At 37.4% G+C, this 12,565-nt stretch overlaps 1 protein-coding gene across 4 annotated transcripts in view; it reads right to left on the bottom strand.

Moving 5' to 3' along the window:
• The window catches only part of TANC1 (tetratricopeptide repeat, ankyrin repeat and coiled-coil containing 1), a 259,324-nt gene that overhangs the window by 47,943 nt on the left and 198,816 nt on the right, over positions 1-12,565 (bottom strand). For all 4 annotated transcript variants that reach the window (XM_072612108.1, XM_072612110.1, XM_072612111.1 and 1 more), the window contains 5 exons: positions 10,487-10,718; positions 9,473-9,639; positions 6,022-6,629; positions 2,354-2,462; positions 2,028-2,150 (listed from right to left, as the gene is read on the bottom strand). In XM_072612108.1, coding sequence (XP_072468209.1) covers positions 2,028-2,150; positions 2,354-2,462; positions 6,022-6,629; positions 9,473-9,639; positions 10,487-10,718 — 1,239 coding nt within the window. The remainder of the gene's footprint in view (positions 1-2,027; positions 2,151-2,353; positions 2,463-6,021; positions 6,630-9,472; positions 9,640-10,486; positions 10,719-12,565) is intronic.

Genomic DNA, 12,565 nt, shown 5'->3' with positions numbered 1-12,565 from the left:
ACACCTAGAGTGCAAAAGTAGTGGTTGCTGGAAAAGACTTGCCAGACATTAGATCCTTTTTAATTTTTTACTCTAATTAAAACAGTAAAAGAGGTTGTAACATTAGAAAAATGTATTACTTCTACAGTGAGTTCTATTTGGTGGAAAAATAATTGATATATACCACCAAAAATGTCCCCCTAAAATCACACATATTGTAATAAAAATAATAGCAGCAGAATTTTTATATAGTACTATACATAATACAGTATTTATACACACACATACACTATTTATATATAGTACCTGGTACTATAGTCACTACCTACAAACGTTATCTCATTTGATTCTCACAACTCTGGGAGGCAATAATATGTCTCTATTGCACAGTTGAGGAGACAGGCAAACAGAGGTTAAGTGGCTTGCCCAAGGCCATATGCCTAGTAAAGTGTCAGAAGCCAGAATTGAACTCAGGTCTTCCTAACTCCAGTCCAAGCACTCCACCCACTGTGCCACCAGCTGCCAATGTATACAAGCATACTCAGAAACTACAGGTATTTATTATAGAGAACAGCTAGGCTTCCCAATGGTTAGGGAAGAATGGTACCCGAGGACCCCTGAAAAGCCTGATGGTTTAGGCAGGCAGGCACCAGGCCAAGATCAAACACTAGTGCGGATCAAGAAAACAACATTTATTAGAAAACAGATGAACATGCTGTGGGGAGGACAAAACTAATGACAGCAAATATACAAGTAGAAAAATGAAATCCTCCACAAAATGTATTCTCTGTATAACAATCTCCTTCTGACCATTTAAAAAATCTTTTTAACTAGACCTGTGATTTCATCCACATGCAGTGAAATTTAAAAGTCTTACACTACACTGTCCAAGGTACCAAGATATTAAGGAATTGTGCCAGGGTCACACAGTAGGTGTGTATCAGGGACAAGATTCGGATCCACTTCTGGATTCTCAGGCCGGCTCTATACCTCTATTGTGACAGTTATCAAAACTTGATTAACGATGGGCCAAGCTAAGATAATTCAGTTACGCAGTTTAGAGTTATTGGACTTGGTTACAGAAAGAAAAACTAAGACCAAACAAGGCTGGCTTGGATTCCTTTCTTGATTCCCCCAGCATGCTCTCCCTTTTAAAATGACATTGCTTATGCACATGGAATTCCCTCCCAATAGAACAGCTGCTCCCAGAGGGAAGGGTCCATTTGTTTTCACCACTGTATTTCCAACAATAATAAGCATTTATTGAGAACTTACTATGTGCCTGTGGTAAGTACTGAGGATACAAAAACAAACATAAAACCATTCTTGCCCTCAAGGAGCTTACTTCGTAAAGAGCTGGTGACTTAAATATAAGTAATTAAATGACTTCTGATTAGAGCTGTCTCAAAAATGGAATGGGCAATCCCAAGACAGTTCCTTATCAATGCAGTTCTTTAAGCAGAGGCTGGAAGGAAGCCTTGGAACTAACAAAATTTCCTGCACTGAATGAATGAATGAATGAACCAAAGAACAAGTCAATATAAGACATTTATCAGACATGGCCATGCTAAACTAAGGATAATGCAAAAGGAAATCAAGCTTCAGTGAGAGGTTGGACTAAATGACTGAGATCTCCTCCAACTCTGAGAATCTAGGATTTTGTGAATTCAGAACATTTTTAGAATCAATTTTCTCTGGAAGTCTCTTATTTTTGGTTCCCTTAGGAGAATTACTTTTGTCCAGTACCCCGCTGAAAAGGTGAGGCTGGCTATTGAGGGAAACTCCTTGCCATGGCCTTCTCCTCACCTTTCCTACCCAAACAGAAGGAAAAAAATACAAATCCCTGATATGCAGTGTTTAAAAAAAATGCCTTTGAGATTTTCACTGAGAAAATGCTATTAGACTGAACAGTTCTGATAATGAACACTCTTCCCACTATCCATCACTGAAAGGTGAAGAAAGGATAATTATACTAAGCGAAATCACTGGCAAAGGTCATAGTATTTGCTGCTCTGGCTCTGATTTTACATTTTAACACATTTCCTTACCTTCACATTGGGAGTGTAAAGATTTCTCAAGGAAGCAAGAGCGGCTGACAGTCCATCAGTGCTGTACCCAATCCACAAGGCTTGAAGGTGGCTTGAAGAAATTCCAGTTTTTTTACTGAGACCCTGTGAATTAATTGAAGACATAAATTTTTTTCCAAGTCTCCTCTCATTATCACAAGAAACATCAAAGGCTAAAAGCTAAAAAGTTTTATAGCACTTGGGAAAAAGAAGGGGAACAAAACAGAAACAATTTTCATAACTATGGCCAGGCTTCTGAGAGTTACAGGACTGACACCATTAGACTCCTCCACCAATCCAGGACTTACCTTAAAAATATGTGCCTTAAGAATGTGATGCCCAAGTTCCATGGTTTGTTGGCGATTCAACTTTCCCTCCTGTCTGGAAAACATGAATGCCAGAAGAGCATGTCCATTCCTAGAGAATTGGTGACAGAAAGGAAAACAAAAAATCTTTCCACAAATGTTCCTTTTATAGAGGATTTGAGATGCCTTAACTAAGAAGCAGCACTTTGTGAAGAGAAAAGTTTGTTAAAAGGTTGGCCCATCACTAGTCAAAGTCAGAAAGGTGATGAAATACTTTCTTTATGTAAGAGCTCCCAAGATCTAGAAGTGCTTAGAGAAATACCAATATAATATGCAGAATAGCATCTGACCTCAATATTTTTGTCTTATTAGGAAGAAAAGGAGACTAGAGTGAATGTGAAAACCTTGGTCATTCTAAGAGCAAAGACTGAACTATTTCTACCGGTCGGCTTAATGTTTCTACATAATTTAATTGGACTATATTACCAGCCATCTATCTCAAACTGACCATCACAAAATTATTGCTTTAATTATCATGAAATTGTTAATCCTGCGACATCTATAATTTTTCTAGGAAAAGCGGGAAATGGTAGATTAAAGAATAAATATTTACTACCTGAAGAAAATATTTTTAAGATGTCTTTTTAAGGCTGTTAATCTGAATGATAAAATACCCATAATTTCCAAGTCATATATTTTTTAAAAAACATTTTTAAGCAGTTACATTAAGGAAAGTTTACTTTAACTAAAAGTAAATTACTTTTAAGTTAAACATCTGCTTCACATCACTCCTGTTTTATGGGTGGATGATGACCATTTTATAGGTAGGGGAAGTGGACCACAGGGAAACTAAGAGATCTAGCCTTAAGAGGGGAGAAATTTGGCTTTTCCCACTTTGAGGTTTCATGTTAATTTTCCTTCTGAATGGTTTGCCTTTAAAAAAAAAACAAACACATTCTCAGGTAAGCAGGAAAAAAAAAGAAATCAGTTTCTGGTTCTGAGAAACAAGAAGTGGTACGTTCATTCACCAACTTTTAGGACTATGTAATAAATATGTGTGTGTTGTCTCTATTATATTTTTGAGCTCTTGCAGGGTAAGGACAATCTTTTACCTTTCTTTGCATCCCTTGTGCTTAGCATTCAAGTCACCACGTCTGCCACAGATTTACTCCACGGACCCCCAGTGCAACTTTATCCAAGCAAGCACAAGATGATTTTAATGCCCCTTACCTTTTGCAATTCCCAGAAATTAAATTTTATAGGCACATAAGGCATAATTAGAGTGAGTCTACAGTGGAGGGGAGATGCAAAAAGTCAGTGCTAAAGTGAGAACCGAGTAATGAAAATCCACTAATAACTCCTAAACATCATGATTAGTCAACCTCTTCCAACTCAAATAAATATTACACCAGAAATAATACCAGGCAATAAAACTGATGGACAAGAGTAATGGTAATGAAAAGCCAAGGTGATGAGGAAGGCGAAGGAAGAAGCAATACAATATAATTGACTTCTGAATAATAAAAATAAATTTAGGAAAATACTGCAAATTAGAGTAGAAAGGGACCTTTAAAGGTCATTTCGTTCAAAGGTATATCACATGTTGCATGATAGTCTATGTAATACAGGGTACCTTACTTCAAAGGCTGATGCTTTCACTAAAGTGGCACACATTCTATACCTTTGTACGAAGTTCCAACAGATGGCCAATCTTTTCTTACTCATGATTCAGTCAGCGAATAATTATTAAGCACCTACTATGTGCCAGGCATAATAAAGGAGACAACACACACAGCTAGGAAGCCCCATGATCCATGGATGTATAGTCTATGGCCAGCTCTATGATATGAAGCCCTCCAAGTTTGGCAGAACCAGACTGAGCTTGTATATTTCAGGCAGAGTTTGGGAAGCCAGAGTTACTTCCACACAAAGACAGGGTAACAGAATAGGACATCAGAAGAGATTCTTTCCTAGAAAGCAGGATTCTTGGGAAATACAATGAACTTCTTGTGAAAAAATGGCAGGCGAGGAAGAAAGAAGAGAGCAAAGAAAAATTATTTAATCTAGTCTCTTTCACCCAAAGAGTACAATGAGTCAGTTCAGCAAAAAGGATTAGGGTATTCCCACTTGCAGTATTTTTATCTACCTACTTTAGGTCATTGTTGTGAATTTCTCAATTATTTTCATACCTGGCTCATGGACTTTTCTATCCTCTCCTCTACCACCCTCTAGCATTTAAATATGCACATTGACAATCCCTTGAAGCTCTAAATTCCTCAATACCAACATCTCCATCTCCACTACACATCACTCATAAATTAGTTATCATCATTTCTTGGATTGCACCATTTTCAAAATAAAGAACTTTATAGTCTGGGAATGAAATTTCAATCTCCTATCCATTTACCTCTCCTATTCATATAGAAACTATCATTTGACTTTTCTTCAGATTCCCTAATTTAATATTAATTATTTCCAGACACAATAATTTCCATACATAATCTTCATCCACTGATCAGCTATCTGACTGTTAGACAAGTTAGTACCCTGCAAAATCCCCTTGCCCCACTGAACTTTCCCATTCCCAACTTGGGGATCCTAATCCCTAAGTAACTATTTCATTTTTCTACTCCTGCTCCACAGCAGCTGAATCTCCTTAGAGAAAAGCCATGCAATTGAGTATGTATGACTTACTGTATATCTGTATTATAAAACTTCAGCTGGGCCACTGCTGCTGCTTATTAATAAAATTCAAATGTCCTTCTCTACCATTCATGGGTCTCCACAATCCATTATCCTAACTTTGCTAGCTTTATCTCATATTACTCTGACTGTTACATTCTTTGTTTCAACTAAACTATAGCACAACCTGATCTCCACATCACCCCCAGCCCCAAACCTCTCTTTCCCTACATCTCCATGTCTTTGCTCATACTGTTCTCTAAACCTGGTATATTTCTTTTCTTTATGTGCCAGTTACATTCTCTCTATCCTTTACCAAATGACTCAGAAACTTGCTCCATCGTGAAACCAATCTGGCCCTCTCCTCTCTTCTCCAGCTATCAGGAATGTGCTTCTTCCTGAATCAGTAGTCTGTTCTACAGTTCTCTAATTCATTTATCAAGTACCCTTGAATATAACAGGTCATACAACCCTACATTTAGAGGTGAAAGGGATGTTAAAAATCACTTAGTTCAATGACAGATGAGGAAACCAAAGACCTACAGAGGCTAAGTGACTTGCTGAATTCACAAAATTAGTAAGCAACTGAGCCAGGATTTGAACTCTGTACCTCTGGCTCTAAATCCAGTGTCCTTCCCATTGCACCACACTGCCTCTTCCTCTAGACTGTTAAGCATTCTAAGATTTTAAGGGCAGGTGCGATGACATCTACATTTTTAATTCTCTCATAGTAATGGTCTATACACAATAGGTACCTAGTAAATATTCATTGAATGGATATGAATAAATAAAGTTGCTAGGAGAAATAATTTTTCATTTGCCTCTTACCCAGCTTGCCCTAAAAACAAATAAACAACCCACTAAATAAATATGCCACATGGTACCACTAAATTATTCATTCCGTATTGTTTTCTCATATGTGTTAAAAGTCTATTTCCCATATTAGGGCAAGGAACCGCGAATATAGGCAAAAGCAATTCTGAAGCTACCTTGGCTCACACAAGAAGTCGGTGTTTTCACCATCAGCTCTCCAAACAAGCCATTCTCTGAAGGAAGGGTGGCAAAACATGCGGGTTTTGTCCCTCCTTTTGATCAGGAAGCACGAAAGGGATTCCATTCTTTGGTGAAAATCTTCCCACTCCTGTTCGCCTTGTATATGACCAGCGTTGATAGCCTGAAAAATCTGTTCATCTGTCATGGGGTGAAGGGAAGCAAGAGCCACATTTAAAATGGGAAGTGCTCTTTCAAAGGCTGAGTTGGTCATGAACTTCATGTTACACTGCAGCAAATAGAGTTCTGACAGAGACACAGGAACAACTTTGTAGCTCGCACTTTTAATCACTAAATGTCCCCTTTGGAAGAGATCCAGCGTCAGCTTCAGGTACAGGTATGATCCCAAGCTCCGCATAACAAGATGGTTGCTCACTTTGCCAATGATGACACCATCTGCCTTCCCAGTTAGAGAAATGTTGTTGACTATCTCTTGGCTACTGTTGATCCTATACTGGACATAGGCATTCAAATCATTGTGGATCTCTTTGTTTTCAGGGAAATCATCTAAGGAAATTCTGAAAAATGGCAATGCACTTATGATTTCCTGTGGGGGAAAGAAATCATACACACAGTGTCATTCCCTGGAAGAAGAAGTAGCATTTTAAACCAGATTCATTGCTTTTCTTTCAAGAAAGATTATCCTGGATTACAGGGACTCAAGGTTTTGTAATAAAACATGTAATGGGATCAAATGAAGATGAAAAAGTTATTGAAAAGAAACCCCACTGAAAGATTTAATTGAAAAAGCCCTTCCCAAAGCTCTTCTCTGAGAAATTCAAACAAAACAAGCCCTAAGGCTACACACACACACACACACACACACACACACACACACACACACACACACACACACACTCTCACTCTCTCTCTCTCTCTCTCTTTCTCTCTCTCTCTCTCTACTCAGAGAGTTTGCCAGCACTGACCAAAGACATGAGAACTATTTAAATGACCTAAAATATGAGAAAATAGGCCCCTTTACAAAGCAATGCAAATAGAATCATAAGACCGTAGATTTGCAGATGGAAGAGACCTTGGAGAGCTTTCTAGCCTAGCCATTTAAAGATGAAGTAACTGTGGTAAGTAAAAGTTAAGTGACTTGCCAGAAGTGAAACACATAATAAGAAGAGACTCAGGATTTGAACCAATATCCTCTGGTTCCAAATCCAATGTTTTTCTTTTCCTTCTTTTTTGAAACTTTAAAGATTAGAACCTTGTTGTGCTTGTTTGCTTGTTTTGGTGTATATCCGTGGTTCTTTTCCTTTCTATATTTTCCATAAACACATGAATTTGATACAAAGGCCAAAAGGCTGGTATTTGGTTTGATACAAAGGTAAGATAAAATGTTAATACACTATCCAATAGTATCCAGAAGGAAAAGGGATTTTACTTCAGAGGTGGATCATGATAACCTAGAAAGTATAAATAAATTAAATCAAGTCAAAAATGCCACACCTCATTCAACAGCATTAGTAACTTTCTTAAGTTAGCAACAGATAATAAAATGATGTCAAAAAATATTTCCAGTTTGAATTTGTATGTTTTAATCTCTTTTCCTCAAACCTGAGGAATTTGTAGTGCTAGTTTCCTCTGAAAAATACTCTGGGGGCTCAAGAGGCAGAGTCTCATAAAGAGCTAAAATAACATACACAGAAAATTCTTTATCTTCCTCACTGTCGTATCTGCATACAAATCCAATGCTTTTCCAATCTATGCTTCCTCTGGTGCAATTAGCTCTTTAAGAAAGGCAATCAGATCAAAGCTTACTACTTACTCTCTTTTTTTTATTTGTTTTTTCTTTCTCATGTTCCTCCCATTGGTTCTAATTCTTCTTTACAACATGACTAATGTGGAAATATGTTTAATATGAATGTATATGTATCAGACTGTATACCATCTTGGAAAGGGGGGAGGAGAAGAAGGGAGAGAAAATTTAGAACTCAAAACTTTATGGAAGTGAATGCTGAAAACTAAAATAAATTAATTTTAAAAATGACAATCAGATTCACAACACTTATTTAACGCCTTTATAAATATCAGCCCAACAGATGGAATGATTTTAGAAATATTATTTTGCATTATATATATATATTTTAGTAGAGAAGAACTCACATGTGGATACAGCTAATTCTTTGATCATTTACAGTAATAAGGATAAGAGAGAACATGGATAATTGAAATCTCTATATCTCACTACTGCATAAGATAAAAAAATTTTCAAATGAGGTTATGTGGCTATCATATCATTGTAACTTATTTCACTGTGCTTCATATGTTTGATGTTTTTTAAAAAAATAACTATCTGCTATGCCAACAACTGAACTTGTTTCCATTTTCTCTTAAAGAAAAAAACACCCTGAATTTAATCCCATTTTTGCTTAATAGAGGAAACATAAACCAAGACTTTTTAAAGAAAATTATAGTTTAGATCTAAAAGAAACTAAAAAGTAAAAACATCCAGTGTCTCTAACAAGGTTCTAGAAGGCGGTTCTGAAGTCCTACAAGATGGGGCAGAGGTGACACAGGGTTCCTGAAGGCCCCAAGATCTAGAGGGCACTATCAATTTGGAAAGACTTCAAGTATAAGCCCAGTGACAAAATGCATAATTGTTGTCCAGACCAATTTAGCCAAGTCCAGGGAAACCCAATATCAGCTCAGAACCAACAGGTGGTATTATTTTCAGCCATGGCACGTTATAAACACCATATACTAAGGCAAAGAGGGCTCAGGGTAGAAAAGTTACCCATTCTGATGAAATCAGGTTTCTTCAAAGTACTGAAATTACATAAAGAGTCTTGAAAAAGTGATACATGGACCTACATTGGTGGGGACTTGGGGGAGGAAGTTTAAGTCAATATGTAGAACAAGATTTTAGTATCCCAGAGTAATGAACTCTTGTTTTCTTCATTCCTACTGACCTGGCTAATATCAAACCACATCTCAATTTTTATTACTAAAATATAACCTCCTTAATAAGTGACATTAAAAATGTTTCTCTTCTTTATAAACAGGTACTCCTAGGAAAAAATTTTAAATCTATTAGCATATATGTTAAGCATCCATCTAAAACAATTATGCTTTGGAAGACTTGGATTAGTTTCAGTTCATAAATTGAAATTATGGTAAACCAGGCCTGGACATTTCAGTTTCAGAAGCACAGGTAGAATTCAATGCTAATAGGAAAGTTACCTGACATCTTGATGAATATACCTTTGAAAATAAGGTCATATTCTGTGCCAGTTTGGAACTCTCTGGACTAATTTTTCACAGTCTTAATAGAGTTTCTGATTAAACAGTCAAATGATTTATAAGCATTTTTGGTGTTCATATTAATCACTGTAAAATTTTTGGAAGAGGGACTGGGTGAAAGAGTTGAGATTTTTATATTACCTGAAAATTTGCTCTTACAGTTACAATCAACTTCAGCCAGGCAGGAAATTTAGAAATAATTTTGGTAATAAATGAAGAAAGTGTGTCTCCATAATCGGGTTTATGAAACTCAGCTTCATTTAGGCCATCTATCAAAATAATGTATTCTTCCTCTGGAATTTTCTGCTCTAAAGGATAAAAAAAAATTTTTTTTTAAATCAAGAAATTACACATTTCTTTAAGGTGACAACACACTGTGTGTCTATGCACAGTTTTTTTAAGTGCTAACAAAAGTGTTATGTTTACATATGGCAGCAGAAATGATTTTCAATGAAGCATATTTTCTATTAAATTTATAATTAAAATAGGAACATTCTAAGCCAAGAAGCAGCCCAACAGACGGCATGATTTTAGAAATATTATCTCGCATGACATATATTAGTAGGGAAGCACTCACATATGGATACAGCTAATTCCTTGATCATTTATAGTAATGAGGATAAGAGATAGCATGGATAACTGAAATCTCTATTGAATCTTTGTACTGACTTAAGCTATTATTAACCTGCAAACTTTTCATCAGAATAACTTAAGGAGGAAAAACTCCTCAATCTGAATAGGCTCCTCCCCCTGCTCCTCAGATTTCTCAGGGAAAAGACAAGAGCTCCAATGTGTAAAGTGAGGTGATACAAAAAGAACAAGTCAGGCATGGCTGTATCTTCAAACTTAGCTGAGCAGGTAAGTGGAAAAACATCCTCACAATTCCATTCAAATAAGACTAAATTAGGACTAACAGTAATACCAAACAGAAAGTAAAATCATTCACGACTTTTGTAGCCCTAAGGTAGCATCCACATAGGTTATGGTCTTTATATGGTTGGTGGAGTTGGCTTTCCACTAGTAGGGATAGACGACTGCTGTTCCAGCCTGTCTCCCCTGGGGAACCACGATCACTACTCTCTTTCTAGAACTGATCACTCCTGTTCCTGTCTAAATATACAATGAGAAAGTTTCCAAGTAACATCCTTGATCTACCATTTCTGAGGCTGGCGAGTGGTTCCAGGACTCCTCTGGTGAAGGCTGCCACTGGGTCCTGAACACATGACCTAAGGCTCAGCATGCTCTGTAGCTGTGGCTCCTTTATTAGCAGGTCTCTATATGCAATCAATGGATGTGCCCGGCACAGCAAAGCGGCAATGCTGTGCACAAACTCGGGGACCAGGCATGTGTAGGTGTTGTCAGCTTGGCAGTAGTGATAGGCCACAACCTGAACAGAAAGCAAGCACACACCATCAGGGGACAGTTTCTCAGCTTAAAGTAAACAGAAACGAGCATTTATTATTTTTTTTCCCCTGGATGAAATAAAGAGGGCATGCATTTGATTTCCACCACAGGTCCATACTCTGAAAAGGAGAAAAGTGATGGTATGCTATTGAATTCGCAAGATGTCAAAAAGGTTTAGCACCAAAAATCACCGAGTTTCACAAGTTAGAGCAGGGATCATAATGGCTTAGTCCATCTCCCCTAATTTTAACCAAGATAGAAAGAGAAACTCCCTAAAGCAAAGTAAATTGCTCAAGGTCACACAGCAAGCAAGTGGTAGAACTGGGATTGGAATTCAGGTCTCCTGCTTCCCAGGCCGGTGGTGTTTTATGTCGATCAGTTGCTGAAGCAGTAGGAAGGCATTCACAAAAGTCAAAACTTGGCCTGACTGAAGGCAATTCCTGGTGTACAGGAAATTCCAAGGAGACCCCAACATTCCTGAGGAAAGAAATGCAGTTAGCATTACCCTGCCAATCCCTTAGAGCTGATTTGTTACTGCTCTCAAAAAGCAAGTTAGGAAATAAGTAGCCAATAAAAACACAGTCCAGATACTAACATATCTACTTTCCTCTAAAAGAAGAATGGGTGACTAATTTCAAGTCTTCCAAGTACATAGACTTGTACAGCTGATTGATAGTGCAGAGAAATTAAGACCACTAGATTGTGTGGGGAATGAATGACAATGAAGCTTTAAAGGAGGAATCATGTTGTGCATCTAAGGCTTTCTCTCTGTATGACCTCAAATTAACTTCCCTAGGTCTGGGTTTCTTCTGTTAGATGAGGGGGCTGGGTGAAACAGCTTTTCAACTCTAGACCTATGATGCTGTGAAACTCTAGGTGCAGATACAGGTAGGAGTACCTGGTACTGTACCGGTCACAAGGCAAGGAGTGTACCTTTGTCATAATGAACTTTCTTTTTTATATAGGTTACATATGTGTAGTCATGCCAAAAATATTCATAATAGCCATGTTGTGAAAGAAAACACAAACAAAAAAACTCAAGAAAAATAAGGGGCAGCATCGGTCCTGGAGTCAGGAGGACCTGAGTTCAAATCTGGCCTCAGATACTTGACACTTCCTAGTTGCATGCCTTGGGTAAGTCACTTAATCCTGACTGCCTCACCTTGCCCCTCCAAAAAAGAAAAGAAAGAAAAATAAAGAAAGTGGAAAAAAACTAAAAATTGCTTTCATCTGTGTTCAGACACCATCAGTTTTTTCTCTGGGGATGGATAGCATTTTTCATCCTAAGTCCTTCAGAGTGGTCATGGACCATTGTATTATTGAGAATAGCTAAATCCTTCCTATCTGATCACCTTACAATATTGCTGTTACTTTGTACCCAGTACATTTCACTTTGCATCAACCCATCTAAGTCTTTATAGGTTTTTCTGAGAGCATTTCTGCTCATCATTTCTTACAGCACAACAGAATTCCATCATAATTACACACCACAACTTACTCAGCCATTTCCCAATTGATGTATAATGAACTCTCAATGACAACAAGACGCCTAACTAGAAATTTTCCAAAGAGAGTGGGAAATCCAGTTCCATGCACAAGAAGATGTCACTAAATAAGCCCACGTTAGTCCTTTTAAATTGATGATCCTTCCAGTTCTGACCACTGAAGCCCAGTGTTGGAGTTTTTTTTCATCCTGTATATGAAAACTTTGAGATTATGAAAAGTGATAGAATGGGGGTAAGGGAATCAAGGAGAAGGGTGTTATGAGTAAAAGTCTTCCTGGTTACAGAATTTATTTTATTCTACTAAAAACTTTCATTACCCTGAAAT

This window comes from Notamacropus eugenii, chromosome 5 (assembly GCF_028372415.1).
Source record: "Notamacropus eugenii isolate mMacEug1 chromosome 5, mMacEug1.pri_v2, whole genome shotgun sequence".
Lineage (NCBI taxonomy): Eukaryota > Metazoa > Chordata > Mammalia > Diprotodontia > Macropodidae > Notamacropus > Notamacropus eugenii.
Note: the sequence above shows the minus strand (reverse complement) of the source record. Positions and strands in the feature narration are given on the sequence as shown.